The sequence below is a fragment of the Podarcis vaucheri genome (genome assembly GCF_965113315.1).
Source record: "Podarcis vaucheri genome assembly, chromosome: 2".
NCBI classification, from domain to species: domain Eukaryota; kingdom Metazoa; phylum Chordata; class Lepidosauria; order Squamata; family Lacertidae; genus Podarcis; species Podarcis vaucheri.
Window position 1 is genome coordinate 121,976,177 of NC_138760.1, and position 16,605 is coordinate 121,992,781.

General features: G+C 42.7%; 2 protein-coding genes across 2 annotated transcripts in view; both read left to right on the plus strand.

Moving 5' to 3' along the window:
- The window catches only part of LOC309524920 (uncharacterized protein), a 200,066-nt gene that overhangs the window by 166,855 nt on the left and 16,606 nt on the right, over positions 1–16,605 (plus strand). The window lies entirely within an intron of this gene.
- Positions 592–15,172, plus strand: LOC309527533 (uncharacterized protein; the record flags this gene model as incomplete). Its single annotated transcript, XM_082214359.1, has 3 exons — positions 592–1,059; positions 1,955–3,703; positions 15,117–15,172. The coding sequence occupies exons 2-3, from the start codon at positions 1,993–1,995 to the stop codon at positions 15,170–15,172; spliced, it is 1,767 nt and encodes a 588-aa protein (XP_082070485.1). The 5' UTR covers positions 592–1,059; positions 1,955–1,992.

The window sequence follows — 16,605 nt, forward strand, 5'->3', positions numbered from 1 at the left end:
CCCTCCCTCCCAGGAAGCTGCAACTTGCTCTGGATTCTGCGCTCCTCAGGAAGCTGAACCTGCAAACCTAGCTGAGACTGAACCTGCAACCCTGGCCAGGATGGAAGGAGGAAGATGGACGAGTGACCTGGTCAGGCTGTCTCCCGCATCCCTCCCCACAACCTCTGAGCATTCCCTCCCAGGACCCTTGGAGAAATCTGGTGAGTTCCAGGGGAGAGGAGATGGGGACAGGGATAGATGGATGGTGGAGGGAGAAAGAGGAAAAGATGGAGAGGAGACAAATGGAAGGAAGTTCCTGACAGGAAGAAGGAAGGGGTGAGGCCTTTTCCAAAGCAGCTCTTTGTTTCTCGAATCCTTTTCCTAAAGTAGTGGGGGCAGATTTTCTTCCTCCAGGCTTTGAAATCTTAGGTGTTATTTCCACGGTGGGAATAATTGATGATAATGATGTTGCACACCAATCCTAAAAAATGGGTGAAGGGGAACAGAAATGCTTCACATTATTATTTATAATTAATGTATTTAAATTGTTTCTATTACTCTTATTTTTTAGAGACAGGGTCAGAATGATAAATTCCACCAGCATCAAAACACAATAAATGCATGCACCTCCCCAGTTTGGTGGGGTTAAGGGACAAAGGACCAGTTATCATAATACAGGATTCCTGTAACTGGAGGCTCTACACTTAGGATTGGGCATATAAAGTACAAGAGCGGATGGTATTATAAGGAAATTGTGTAAATCTTACAGACTGGGGTTGTTTGTGAGAGTGAGTGAGTGGGATAATAATTTTAGCACTCCTGTGTAATGGCTTGGTTCTCCCGCACAGACGCGAAACAACTCCAGTAGTAATTATCTCAGGCTTAATGTTCAAACTCACAAATCACTGTGGAGCTCAGTCTTCAGCCTGTTCATCCCAGCTTGCAGTTGCCGAGTCCTCCAGCAAAGAAGCCCCACTTTCGCTTTCTTTTCCCCTCTTCTCGCAGATTCTCTCGAGCAAACGATTGTTTGGACAGGCTATTTCCGGGGTCTCTGTGTCAGACCTCAAACTGGAGCTGACGGTCTGTGTCCCCCCTCCCCCCACGGCACCCTCTCTTCCTGCTCTTTGTTCTTTGCTCCTGCTGCAGCTTGGCTGCTCCTCCCCTGCTTCACCTTCCATAAGTACAAAAAGCCAACAAAGAGACTCAGAAGTTTATAGTGGCACCAGCTTTCCTGGTCAAGAGTCCACTTTGTCAGACTGCAGCCCACAAAAGCTTAGGCCATAATACATTTATCAGCCTTTAACGGCTGCAAAGATGAAAAAACAGAAGCATAGTTCATTTATGGAATCTATCCTACAGGAGACAGTGATGGCCAGCAACATGGATAGCTTGAAAAAAAGGATAAGACTGACGTCTCTGCTCTGCCCTCGCGGTCCTAGGCAATAATGCTTCTTGATACTAGTTTCTGGAAAGCACAGGAAGGCAGAGAAGACTCTTGTGCTCCAGTCCTGCTTGCCGGTTTCCCACAGGCATCTGGTTGGCCTCTGTGAGAAGAGGATGCTGGACTAGGTGGGCCTTTGCCTGATACAGAAGGCTCTTCTTAGGTTCCAACATAGTGCAATATTTTTACAGTTACATGTAGCACTTATGTTTTATTTATTTCACAAGGGAGATACCGTTACTTTACCCTGAGATCATTTCTTCACTTCAGGAAAAAAAAATAGATGTGTCTAAAAAGCCAATTCCACCATAGATCTGTATTATAAAATGATGGTGCTTTACCAAGTGTGAATGGAGTGATCATGTGTTGCTCTTGCCATTATCTCATATTAATTCCTAAAAATTTGAAACCTAGAGAGGACAGTGGAGAATGGAGACAGTGTTAAAATGAGAGAAGGTGCAGACTGGGATTGACAAGTGTTCAGTTCCCTTTTTGTCTTTCTTGAAAGTCTAACAGGATTCTCTTTCCTCCCAGACTCCCAAACAGGTGAGGAAGATGAAAGTCAGAATTCTATGGAGCCACATGTGAATTTATTGGGAAGAAGAAAGAAACTGAGGATACAACAACAAACTCACAAAGGAGAGAAACTATTTGAATGTATCGAATGTGGAAAGGGCTTCAGTGAAAGTGGAAAACTTAGAATATATCAACGAACTAATATGGGGGAGAAAGGATTTGAATGTTTTGAATGTGGAAAGAGCTTCAATGACCGTCGAACACTTAGAATACACCAACAAACTCACATGGGGGAGAAACCATTTAAATGTATTGAATGTGGAAAGAGCTTCAGTCAATATGGAGTCCTTAGAATACACCAACGAACTCACACTGGGGATAAACCATTTAAATGTATTGAATGTGGAAAGAGCTTCAGTCAATATGGAGTCCTTAGAATACATCAACGAACTCACACAGGGGAGAAACCATTTAAACGTATTGAATGTGGAAAGAGTTTCAGTCAATATGGAGTCCTTAGAAGACATCAACGAACTCACACTGGGGAGAAACCATTTAAATGTATTGAATGTGGAAAGAGCTTCAGGCAATATGGAGTCCTTAGAATACACCAACGAACTCACACAGGGGAGAAACTATTTAAATGTATTGAATGTGGAAAAAGCTTCAATAAGAATGGAGCACTTAGAATACACCAACGAACTCACACAGGGGAGAAACCATTTAAATGTATTGAATGTGGAAAGAGCTTCAGTCAAAGTGGGGCACTTAGAATACATCAACGAACTCACACTGGGGAGAAACCATTTAAATGTATTGAATGTGGAAAGAGCTTCAGTACAAGTGGGGCACTTAGAATACATCAACGAACTCACACAGGGGAGAAACCATTTAAATGTATCGAATGTGGAAAAAGCTTCAGTGAAAGTGAGAAACTTAGAATACATCAACGAACTCACACAGGTGAGAAACCATTTAAATGTATTGAATGTGGAAAGTGCTTCAGTGAAAGTGGAGCACTTAGAAGACATCAACGAACTCACACAGGGGAGAAACCATTTAAATGTATTGAATGTGGAAAAAGCTTCAGTCAAAGTGGGACACTTAGAATACATCAACGAACTCACACTGGGGAGAAACCATTTAAATGTATTGAATGTGGAAAGAGCTTCAGTGAAAGTGGGAAACTTAGAATACATCAACGAACTCACACTGGGGAGAAACCATTTAAATGTATTGAATGTGGAAAGAGCTTCAGGCAATATGGAGTCCTTAGAATACACCAACGAACTCACACAGGGGAGAAACCATTTAAATGTATTGAATGTGGAAAAAGCTTCAATAAGAATGGAGCACTTAGAAGACATCAACGAACTCACACTGGGGAGAAACCATTTAAATGTATTGAATGTGGAAAAAGCTTCGGTAAGAATGAAGCACTTAGAGTACACCAACGAACTCACACGGGGGAGAAACCATTTAAATGTATTGAATGTGGAAAGAGCTTCAGGCAATATGGAGTCCTTAGAATACACCAACGAACTCACACTGGGGAGAAACCATTTAAATGTATTGAATGTGGAAAGAGCTTCAGTCAAAGTCGGGCACTTAGAATACACCAACGAACTCACACAGGGGAGAAACCATTTAAATGTATTGAATGTGGAAAGAGCTTCAGGCAATATGGAGTCCTTAGAATACACCAACGAACTCACACTGGGGAGAAACCATTTAAATGTATCGAATGTGGAAAAAGCTTCACTGAAAGTGGGAAACTTAGAATACATCAACGAACTCACACAGGGGAGAAACCATTTAAATGTATCGAATGTGGAAAAAGCTTCAGTGAAAGTGAGAAACTTAGAATACATCAACGAACTCACACTGGGGAGAAACCATTTAAATGTATTGAATGTGGAAAGAGCTTCAGTCAAAGTGGGGCACTTAGAATACATCAACGAACTCACACAGGGGAGAAACCATTTAAATGTATCGAATGTGGAAAAAGCTTCAGTGAAAGTGAGAAACTTAGAATACATCAACGAACTCACACAGGTGAGAAACCATTTAAATGTATTGAATGTGGAAAGTGCTTCAGTGAAAGTGGATCACTTAGAAGACATCAACGAACTCACACAGGGGAGAAACCATTTAAATGTATTGAATGTGGAAAAAGCTTCAGTCAAAGTGGGGCACTTAGAATACATCAACGAACTCACACTGGGGAGAAACCATTTAAATGTATTGAATGTGGAAAAAGCTTCAGTAAGAATGGTGCACTTAGAAGACATCAACGAACTCACACGGGGGAGAAACCATTTAAATGCATTGAATGTGGAAAGAGCTTCAGGCAATATGGAGTCCTTAGAATACACCAACGAACTCACACAGGGGAGAAACCATTTAAATGTATTGAATGTGGAAAAAGCTTCAATAAGAATGGAGCACTTAGAAGACATCAACGAACTCACACAGGGGAGAAACCATTTAAATGTATTGAATGTGGAAAAAGCTTCGGTAAGAATGAAGCACTTAGAGTACACCAACGAACTCACACGGGGGAGAAACCATTTAAATGCATTGAATGTGGAAAGAGCTTCAGGCAATATGGAGTCCTTAGAATACATCAACGAACTCACACAGGGGAGAAACCATTTAAATGCATCGAATGTGGAAAAAGCTTCAGTGAAAGTGAGAAACTTAGAATACATCAACGAACTCACACTGGGGAGAAACCATTTAAATGTATTGAATGTGGAAAGTGCTTCAGTGAAAGTGGAGCACTTAGAAGACATCAACGAACTCACACAGGGGAGAAACCATTTAAATGTATTGAATGTGGAAAAAGCTTCAGTAAGAATGGAGCACTGAGAATACATCAACGAACTCACACTGGGGAGAAACCATTTAAATGTATTGAATGTGGAAAGAGCTTCAGTCAAAGTGGGGCACTTAGAATACATCAACGAACTCACACAGGGGAGAAACCATTTAAATGTATTGAATGTGGAAAAAGCTTCAGTGAAAGTGAGAAACTTAGAATACATCAACGAACTCACACAGGTGAGAAACCATTTAAATGTATTGAATGTGGAAAGTGCTTCAGTGAAAGTGGATCACTTAGAAGACATCAACGAACTCACACAGGGGAGAAACCATTTAAATGTATTGAATGTGGAAAAAGCTTCAGTCAAAGTGGGGCACTTAGAACACATCAACGAACTCACACTGGGGAGAAACCATTTAAATGTATTGAATGTGCAAAGAGCTTCAGTGAAAGTGGGAAACTTAGAATACATCAACGAACTCACACTGGGGAGAAACCATTTAAATGTATTGAATGTGGAACGTGCTTCAGTGAAAGTGGGAAACTTAGAATACATCAACGAACTCACACAGGTGAGAAACCATTTAAATGTGTGCATTGTGCAAATAGCTTCAGTAAAAATGAACACCTTAGAAGACATCAGCTAACACACACACAATGAAAACTACGGGTTTATTGAATGGGGAAAGGGCTTCAGAGGGAGTGGAGACCTTAATATTCATTAGTAAATTCACTTGGGGAAAACAATATAAATGTATGGAGTTTTTCACTCAGGGTTCACTACTTACATCAAGAAACTCCTAAAGGGGGAAATCAGTTGTAAATGCATTGAATGATGTTTTAGTGTTTCTACTTAAATTTGTATACACATATATACGTATTAAAGTAATGAAGGTCACATATACTAAATGTACAAAGTAAGTGGCAACATTTTGTTAGATAAACAGAGAGAGAGTGTGAATCTGCAATGCTCAAGGTGTGTGTTGAATCTGTTGAGTTTTCAGGTCCGCCTTTCACTGCCAAAATGATGGGCTGCCCTTGTCTTGTAGATCAGCATTCCAGGCGCTCTTTACTTGAACTTTGCATAATCTATTGAAGAGCTTTTTACTGATAGATAGCATTTTCCAGCTGAATGAAAGGTCCCTGTGTTAAATGTTCATTTGGGATTGCTTTTAAAACTCATCTCCTATTTTCTGTGCTCTTGTGTACCTGTTTTGTGCTGTTTTTATTAAATATTTTCTGCATTGGCTTTTGACCCGTGGAAGGTGACCAGTGAGGGCGTTTTTTTGAGTTCCTTAGTTCACAGAAATGTTTTAAAGGAATGTGAAAGAATTAGAGCTAGGGGAGATGAGTGAAAGGGACTGAGGAGTGGGAGACTGATTTGTTGTGAATGTGGGAGGTGGAGTGGGAGAGAAGAGAGAGGTCCGTTATTTGGTCAGGGCTGTGGCTAAAGGCCTTGGTCCAGCTTTTCTGGGAATTGTAGTCTCAGGATGTCTAATTGTAGTTGGCTGAGGAGGCTCAGAAACCTCTGAGAGGTTCCTCCCAGAACTACAGTTCCCAGAGTTCCTAGGAAGTGAAGATGGCTGTGAAGTCTCTGGACAGAGGTCAGCAATCTAAGGGCCACGGGCTGGTTCTGACCCGAATGGGTTCTGGATCCGTCCCACAGAAGGTCCAGAAATTGCCTCATGGTTCTGATTCATATAGTTTGGGCTGCACCATTTCTCTCTCTCTTTTTCTCTTCCTGACGGCGGCACTTCCTCCCTCCCTTCTGGCTTCTCCCCCGCCCTGCAGAGGAAGGGGGCTAGCCTTTGATTGGTGCCAGCAGCATTGTTTCCCTCTGATTGGTTACAGAGTTATTTTGTTGTTGGTTATACTTGCGTCTATACAAAGTGCATAGCTTTTGCCCCTCCATAAAGAAATGGGGAGGCGACAAGAGCTGGAATAGCTGACCAGAAGGAAATGTAACCTGGGAACTTCATGTTGCTCCCCCAGCTCCCTGAACCCAAGAAAAGACTCATCCAGGGAGGCAGGTGAGCATCACAACTAAACCCCACATTATGCTCTCCAGTAGCTAATCGCTCAGACAGGGCTATTTTCATTCAGTTCTTTGTGTTAGGGGGGGGTTTACCTTCCCTTCTTCCCTTGCAATCATGACAAAAATGAAACCTCCACAGCAGTGCTTTTAGCCCCAGAAGAGGAGCTCCCCTTGGTGTCAAGGAAGGGGTCCAAGGGAGTGAGGAGATTTCACCCTTCCCATATCAAAGAATCTCCTGATGAGTCTGGTGATTTTCCAGAGAGGAGGGGCAATGTTCTGCTCTCTACTTATTCTGCTCCAGCACCACATCAAAGAGTCAGTCAGTCAGTCACTGTGTTGGAGAGAGAGAGAGACTGGGTGTTAGAGATCGTGTGTATAGATAGGGTTGCTGCTAAGAGCAGCTGCAGGCACTCAGTGCGGTTCAGCATTCATTTATGCTTAGACCTCATTAAGCTCTGTACATAGTTGTGTATTATAGCTGTAGATAGAATAAAGAAGATATTCTACAGAGCTGCTCTCCGAGTCGTTTATACTCTGCTATACTCTGCTATACTCTGCTGTGCGACGACTGTCTTCTTGTGGAAGTGAATCCGGTGCTCACAACTCTAAACTGTGAGTCCACAGCACTTTGACCTGTTTCTGTGCAGAAGGTGGTCTCTGGAAGTGCTACCCAGCTCGCCTAGCCCAGTCGGGGCTGAAGTGGATGAGTCCAGTTGGTGGCACTGGCTCAAGGGCGATGCTGACATCGGTTATGGGCCCAGTCGTTGTTCCAGTCGTCTGACCAGACATTTTCCCAGTCCCAGTCGCCAGACGTTTCTGTTGCTGATTGCTGGACGGCGGAACGGAGGCTGCATGCTGGACTGATTTGTGGTGCCCAGAAGCAGAGCTGTTTTGGAGCAGAGTGTTCAAGCTGCCGCTGTTGCTGCTGCTTGATTTATGGAGGTGTGTTGCTGACTGCCAAAAGGAAAGAAGATAGCATCCCTGTTTGCCTGTTAATTGCGCTCTGAGTGGGAGAGAGAGTGGCTGAAGGAGTCAAGGCTTTATCTGTGTTGCACGAAGGAAGTGTCTTGCTTTAAGTGATAGCAGACATGGCCTGTGCACATTCTGGCCAGATGACTCTGCCCTTTACTCTCCTCACGCCCGAGACCTATGCTGTATGGCAGGTCAAGATGAAAGCGCTTTTACAGAGGCAAACAGGGATGCTATCTTCTTCTCTTTGCAGTGTTTATTTTTTTAAAAAAAAATATTTTTATTGCTTTTTTCCAGATAAAGATATACATTCAATTATACAGAGAAACATCGACAACAAAGAAAGAAAAGAAAGAAAATATAGATCTTTTCAAGGCTTATTTCAGTTTTCTATCGGACTTCCCCACATCTCCCTCACAGTGCATTCTTAACAATAAAAATATCAGCAAATTATAACCTTGTTTCATGCGTTTCTTTTATACTTTCAAAAACTTACGTTTTAGTTTAAATTACTTATTGTCAGTTTACTCTATAAAAACAAATATAATATCATTTTGAACATTTAAACATTGGTCCTTTCATTAGTTATTATTTAATTTCATATGTCATCCACTCTCATTGCTGGGGCTAATCTTTCCAAATCGTGCGAGTTCTTATAATTCATATAATTTATAAAACTTTTGCAAATAGTCCTTAAATTTTTTCCAGTCCTCCTCCATTGCTTCTTCTCCCAAATCTCGGATCCTGGCAGTCATCTCGGCCAATTCCATATAGTCCATCAGCTGCGTTTGCCACTCTTCCAGTGTGGGCAAATCTTGAGTCTTCCAGTGTTTTGCGATAAGAATCCTTGCTGCTGTTGTTGCATACATAAAAAACGTTCTATCCTTCTTTAACACCTTTTGGCCGACAATGCCCAATAGGAAGGCCTCTGGTTTCTTGGGAAAGGTGTACTTAAACACCTTTTTTAACTCATTATATATCATTTCCCAAAAGGCCTTCACTTTAGGGCAAGTCCACCATAGGTGAAAGAATGTCCCTTCAGCCTCCTTACATTTCCAACATCTATTGTCAGTCAAGTGATATATTTTTGCCAGCTTGACTGGGGTCATGTACCACCTGTATATCATTTTCATAATGTTCTCTTTCAAGGCATTACATGCCGTAAACTTCATACCAGTGGTCCATAACCTTTCCCAGTCTTCAAACATGATGTTGTGCCCAATGTCTTGAGCCCATTTTATCATGGCCGATTTAACTGTCTCATCCTGAGTATTCCATTTAAGCAGCAAGTTATACATTCTTGATAGTAACTTAGTCTTTGTGTCAGGGCTGCTACCCAGTCCCAGCTCACATAGGACCACGCTAGCCAGCGTTCACGTTATAAGAGTCTTTATTGGGTTACAGGTTCCATTTCCGAACTGCAATGTGCAGCCCTACGTCTTCTGCGTTAGACCGGCGAAGACCCGTCTGAGTCTCCGCCTCTTGCACACCAACTTAATACCCTAGCCTTGCTCCACCTCCTGCGTCTTTCTTTCCGTCTCTGGGTCCCTCTGCCCCCCCGGGTCTCCTCCCTCCTCGACTCTTCCGAGGCTGAAGACCCCCCGGAGCCTTCTGCCTCCTTGCGGCGGGCTTTAGGACCTGGCTCCCTCTCCGGGCTGCTTACTGCGCCAGCTTCCGCTGCATTTGAACTTGGCGCGCGCGCCCAACCTTCTACTTTCCTCTTGACCGTTTCCTCGCTCCCTGATGTGGGCGTGACCACTCCTGACTCATGCCCTCCCTCCTGCTGAAAGCCTCCGGAACCCGATGCCTGGTCCCCTTTCTCCCCGCTGCTCCCAGCTGGGCACGTTGGTCCCGACTTCCAGCTGCTGCTCTCTGATTCCCCTCTGGCCCCTTCTTCCTGGGGTGTCCCCCTGTGTTCCCCCCTTGCTCTGACCACTGGGGCTCCTTTCTGGGAATCCTCTGACTCACTGGAAATGCTCGGGGATCTCGGGTCGTCATCATCACTCATCCTTCCTTCGTATTCCTCCCCCTCGCTCTCTGTTTCCTCCCTTTCCTGCGTCTCTGCTCCTGAACCCCTGACACTTTGGTTCTAACAGTTCTGTCTCTAGTTTCGATTTTTCCACCTGGAAGCCTGTTTTTTTATCCATCTTAAACACCTCATGGATTTGGGCATAATGAAACCAATCTTGCACCTTTTCCTTTAGTCTTTCATAACTCTGTAACCTCCAATTATCTCCAATTTTTTCTATTATTTCCCCATATGTCGGCCAGTTGACCTCCATATTGGGTTTTTTCCGAGCCTTGGCCTCCACTGGTGATAGCCACCTCGGGGTCTTACTTTCTAACAAGTCCTTATATTTTGTCCAGACTATAAATATTGCTTTTCTGACAATATGATTTTTAAACATTTTGTGTGTCTTTACCTTGTCGTACCACAGATATGCATGCCATCCTAAGGAGTTGTTGAACCCTTCCAGATCTAGGACATCAGTGTTCTTTAGCAAAAACCAGTCTTTCATCCAGCAGAAGGCTGCAGCTTCATAATATAACCTTAAGTCTGGCAGGGCAAACCCCCCTCTTTCTTTTGCGTCAGTTAGTATTTTAAACTTTATTCGGGGCTTTTTGCCCTGCCAAACAAACTTTGAGATATCCTTCTGCCACTTTCCAAAACATTCCACTCTGTCCACGATCTGTAAGGTTTGAAACAAAAACAACATCTTTGGCAAAACATTCATTTTTATAGCTGCTATTCGGCCCAACAAGGAAAGTTTCAATCTTGACCAAATCTCTAGATCTTTTTTAACTTCAGACCAACATTTTTCATAGTTATCTTTAAATAAATTCAAGTTTTTGGAAGACAAGTTAACCCCCAGGTATTTCACTTTTTTAACCACATTTAGCTCTGTTTCCCTCTGAAACTCATCTGTTTCTAAAGGTGTCAAGTTTTCCCCCAATACCTTAGTTTTTTGTTTATTCAACTTAAAACCCGCCACCCGACCAAACTCCTGAATCAGTTCCAAAACTCTTTTTGTACTAGATTCTGGCTCCTTTAACGTTAAAACCAAGTCATCTGCAAAAGCTTTCAGTTTATATTGTTTCTCTCCGACCTGTACTCCTTGTACCTGCCGGTCCTTCCTGATCATATTCAAAAGCACCTCCAGGACTGAAATAAATAATAGGGGGGAGAGAGGGCACCCTTGCCGTGTTCCTTTTTCAATTTGAAACTCTTCTGTCACCACATTGTTCACTATCAACTTAGCTTTCTGTTCTGAGTAGATTGCCACTAAACCATTTTCAAACCCCCGTCCCACTCCCATCCCTTCCAAGTTCTTCTTCATAAACTTCCAGGAAATGTTATCAAAGGCCTTCTCCGCATCAATAAAAATTAACACTGCTTTAGTGTTAATATTAGTTTGCAGAAATTCCAAAATATCAATAATGTTCCTGGTGTTGTCAAACAAATGTCGGCCTGGGAGAAAGCCTGCCTGGTCTTTATGAATTACTTCATTCAGTACCTTTTTAAATCTATTTGCCAAAATGTCTGCAAATATTTTGTAATCCACATTAAGGAGTGAGATGGGACGGTAGTTCTTTAGCTGAGTTTTTTCAGTTTCCACTTTAGGTATCAATGTAATGAAAGCTTCTTTCCACGTTTCCGGTGCTCTCCCTCCATCCATAATTTGGTTGCAAACCTCCATTAATGGTAATGTCAAATAGTCTTTTAATGTCTTATAATACTTGGAGGTAAGTCCATCAGGGCCTGGAGACTTGCCCAGCTGCATATTCTGAATGGCAACCTCGATTTCCTGTTGTGTTATTCTATGATTCAAGATTGATCTCTTTTCCTGAGAAAGTTCTGGTAGGCCGTTGGCTTTCAAAAATTGGTCCATCTCGAACACTTCCTCGGGCCCTTGCGTATACAGTTTTTTAAAATATTTCTGGAAACACTTTCTGATTTCACCTGGTTTCTGAATGTTTTTCCCTTCAACCTCTAGATTGGTAACATAGTTCAATTTCTGTCTTTTCTTCAACTGCCATGCTAGCAGTTTTCCACATTTATTTGCTGATTCAAAAGATCTTTGTTTCATTTGTTTAATTTTCCATTCCACTTCTTGATTTATCAATTTCGTATATTGTGATTGGTGGAATTTAATTTCTCTCAAAGTCTCTTTTGATTTTGGATTTAATCTCAATTTTTTCTCCCCATCTTTTATCTTCTCTAATATCTTATCCTTTTTTCCGTTCCAGAGTTTTTTCTTTATTGTATTCTGTTGTATCAGAAACCCTCTCATTACAGCTTTGCTTGCGTCCCAGATTATTCTCTTTTCCACCGAGGTATTCAAGTTAATTTCAAAGTAGTCCTTTAAAGCTTTTTGGGCCTTCATTACAATCTCTTGATCTCTTAGCAGGTTGTCATTCATTCTCCATCTGAAGGAACCGGCTGAAGTAAGTCTTAATTCCATTTTCAGAGCATTATGGTCGGAGCAAGTCTTTGGGCAGATTTCCACTCTTACAGTCTTAGGTGCCAGCCCTCTAGTTACCCAAATCTGGTCGATTCTTGTCCATGACAGGTGGGCCTCAGAGAAGAATGTTCCCTCTTTACCTAGGGGGTTCCTCGTCCTCCAAATATCAATCAAATCCATATTGTCAGTCAATTCAAAAAAGGTTTTAGGTAGTCTGCCATCTTTAGTCAAATTTTGGTTCTGGGACTTGTCCATTAAAGTAGAGACCACCCCATTCATATCTCCCATCATAATGATGTTAGTATAGTCCAGATAGTCCAGCAATGTCTCATGCAGTTTCTTGTAGAATTCCGCTTTCCCCTCGTTTGGTGCATAAATTCCTAATATCAAAACTTTTTCTCCTTGAATTTGTGTTTCAATTGCCAAAATTCGTCCGTGTTCATCTTTAAACAAAAATTTCGGTGACAGATTCTCCTTTGCATAGATCACCACACCTCTTTTCTTAACTCTGTCTGATGAAATAAATTCTTGGCCCAATCTTTTATTTATCAACACTTTCCTTTGGAGTCTTGTCACATGTGTTTCCTGCAGACAAATTATATCCAGATGTTCTTTTTTCAAAATGTGAAAAATCCTTTTCCTTTTCTCCGGGGAATTTGCGCCATTAATGTTCCAACTATATAGCTGCAGAGACATCCTGGGTCGATCTGTTGTTGCTCTATAATGGGGTGTCCTCTTTTTCTTCCGTACCCGAGGCAGAAGGTGATGGTCCTAACCCAGGCAGTGGTTGTGGCCAAGGAGCCGCTGTCCCTTTCTGTAGGTCCTCTCCGTGGTCGTGCAGGAACTTCTGGCTATCTTCTTTTGTTTTAATTTTAATTTTCTTTCCTTTATAGGTAAAAGATAAACCTTGAGGAAACTCCCACCTGTAAGGTATCCCGTTGCCTCGCAGTAATCTTGCTAGATCCGTGTATACAGCTCTGAGATCCAAAAGTTGTTTTGGAATATCCTTGTAAATTTCCACTCTCTTATCTTGGAACTCAAGTGATTTCTTGAAGAGAAGGTCCAATATTTTGTCTCTCTCCTGTTTAGATCTCAAAATGATCAAACAATCCCTGGGTCTGTCCTTCCTTGTTACTCTTCCCAATCTAAATGCAGTTATTATTTTAAAGTCCTGATCAACTTTTATACCCCAGAACTTGGAGAACTCCACTGTCAAATAACCAATCAAGTCTTCTTTCTCAAGTTCTGGGATAAGGCGGAGTCTCAAATTATTTTCCCGATTTCTCAATTCGACCATAGACAGGTAGGCTTGCTGGTCACTGATGTGTCTGTGTAGTGGCCTTCCCCTTTTATTTCCTCAATTTTTTGATTTGCTTGGTCAGCTTTCAAATTGGCGGCTTCGGCCAATTTCCGATTCTCAGATGTTATATCTTTAAGATTTCCAATTGCTTGTGAATGTTGTGTCACTTGTTCAGTAAGTTTTGTAATGGAGGATGTGGCTAAGTCAATTTTTGCCGTCTGGTCGTCCACCTTCTTGTTTAAAATTGCAAATTGATCTAGCATCTCTTTTAGAATGGTAGACTCAGATCCTCCTACAGCCATATCCTCTGTTGTAGTCTGTCCAGCTTCCTCTAATATCGCTGGAACGGATGATCTACGTGTTTGAGTTGTCAAAGTTGTTTGCACAAGTTGTCCTTTCCCTGCTCTCGCTTTTGCAGCCCTTGTTTTCGGTTGGCCACTCATTCCACACCTGTCTATGGCTCAAGGTCAAACTTTCAATCTTCCCATGGGAAAGACAGTCCCTCAGTATATCAAAGAAAGCCGCAGAGAGTCAAAACAAAATTTGTTCCCAGGCGCTTGTAAATCCAAAACTCCACTAGAGGGAGTATTATTGCAATTCAGAAAGGAAAGAAGGAAATTTGTCCGCCATTAAAGTCCCTGCAGTCCCAAGAAGTTTAACAACATAAGTTTAACAACAGTCCTTTTTCTCTTTAAAACTTACAGAGCATTCGCAGGTTGCCACAAAGTCTCTCCAAAAGGTGTCTGCTACAGTTCTTTAAATGTATCCTCAACAAGCGCCCAAAATGTATCAATTTCCACTTTAGATACAGTTCCCGCAGCAACAGTTCTCTTTCCCTCTGCCAGCCCGATACTTGGTACTTTAAACTTTTGTAATCCAACAAATAGGAGAGGATACCCAATTTAGATCAATGCCATAAAAAAGAAGAAAAACTTGCCTTTACCCTTTCAGTTGCCAATTTCATTAGCACACGATGTTTCCCATTTTTATGTCCCTTTAAATCGCTTCCAGCTGTCAGTTTCTTTGCCTTTGATCTTTAAGCAGTGCGGAAAGACGGACTTCCTTTTTTCGTCCCCCGCTTTCAGCCAATTTCCCGAATTTGTAATCCAAAAAGAGAATAATCCTTACTCACGAGGAAGTAGTTTGTAATCCAATTCAAAGGAAGAAAGGTCAGCGCTCATCAGCAGCAGCCGCGCGGCTTCACTCCAGCAGAAAGAGCGATGAACTCACAGCACCGCTTCCCCTCCACGCTTCCGGAGCCCCTTACGGGGTCCCTTCTTCGTTTCGGGGGTCGCTCCAGGTGCCCGCCGAGTCCCACGGCCACGAGCTCACTCTGCTCGTGGTTTTTCTTAATGGATCGTCGCTGTGCCGTAGCGTACGATCCTTTTCTGCGGAGCCCCTCTTCAGAGACTGAAGAGGACCGCCATTGCCGTTTCGCGCCGCCCCCGGAACTCTCTTTGCAGTGTTTAGAACAGATAATTACCCCCCCCCAAGAGGCAGTCTGGTGCCACATTGTGTAGGGGTCACTGTAACACACTCTACATGGGGCTGCCATGCACTTTCTGCCTGGAACTTTCTGTGCTCAGAAATTTCAACTGGCTCAAAGAGCTTCAGACACATTGCTGACCAGGGCTGGCTATAGGCAGCATAAAGGTAAAGGTAAAGGTACCCCTGCCCGTACGGGCCAGTCTTGACAGACTCTAGGGTTGTGCGCTCATCTCACTCTAGAGGCCGGGAGCCGGCGCCGTCCGCAGACACTTCTGGGTCACGTGGCCAGTGTGACATAGCTGCTCTGGCGAGCCTGCACCAGAGCAGCACACGGAACTCCATTTACCTTCCCGCTATAAAGCGGTACCTATTTATTTACTTGCACTTTATGGGTGCTTTTGAACTGCTAGGTGGGCAGGAGCTGGGACCGAAAGACGGGAGCTCACTCCGCCGCGGGGATTTGAACCGCCGACCATACGATCGGCAAGTCCTAGGCACTGTGATTTTACCCACAGCGCCACCCGCGTCCACAGTGAGAACTGTGGTTCTCAAGGAAGAGTCAGCCCAGGAATACAAGGTAGGAATTCACCTTGACATTTGCTAACAAAATCCTTTCATAGCTTTTTGTGAGGGTGTGGCTGCTAATCTTTAACCTGGGATGAGCACTAAGAATTGGGCCTCATCCCTCTGTTATTTAAAATAAAATAAAATGTTTGTTCTGCTTCTAAATAAACCCTTTATCATGCATTTTTATTCTTTTTGCATATTAAAAAAATCACTATTTTAAAAAGCTGTGCAAACAATGCAGTGTCAGAATAACAAAAGAATGAAACATCTCATGAGAGCCTTGTTTTTTAAATATACAGCTAAAAAACCTAAAGGCTCCTACAACACTTACGAGATACAAATCTAATAGCAGGGCCCCCAGGCACTACAAGGCAACCTGATATTCAAGACTCCCCACCCCCCACCCGTCCCACCTCTGAGCTTTTGGTTTCCCTTTAGACACTCATTTGTGGTCGCCTGGAACATTTGAGAAAAAGAGAGAGAACATTGTGGCATATGTAGCAAACATAGAAGAAAAAAGAGTGCAACCTTTTCGGCAAGAGATTCCACTCAGAGGTTCCACTCTGACAAAAGCAGCAGAGGAGGCTGGTATCTTTCCTAATAACTCATCGCTGGAAACAGAAGCTGCAGAGCTCTAACAGAAGGAAGCTTAAACTTGAGAAGTCAGTGGGTGCTTGTTGGAGATGGCTAGGAGAAGCAGCAGCAGCAGTTGCAAATAAGTTATGCAATGATGAAGAAGCTTAGGATCTCCCTCTGGGACCAGAGAGAGGACAGTTCACAGGATTACATAAAGAACTGAACATTGTTTGCAACGTGCTTCTTTATCAAGTTCATCTTATTGTTGTACTGTTTAAGACTCTTGTGCAGTAAAGCTTCAAAAATTATTCTTGTGATGGAGAGAACTCATTTCCCACACAAGGTCCAGATCAGGAATTCCATGGAACAACTTGAACAACAAGTACCTGAAGAACCAAACCACGATGTAGCTGTGCTCTTTCCATCCCTTTCCAAAATTGCAGC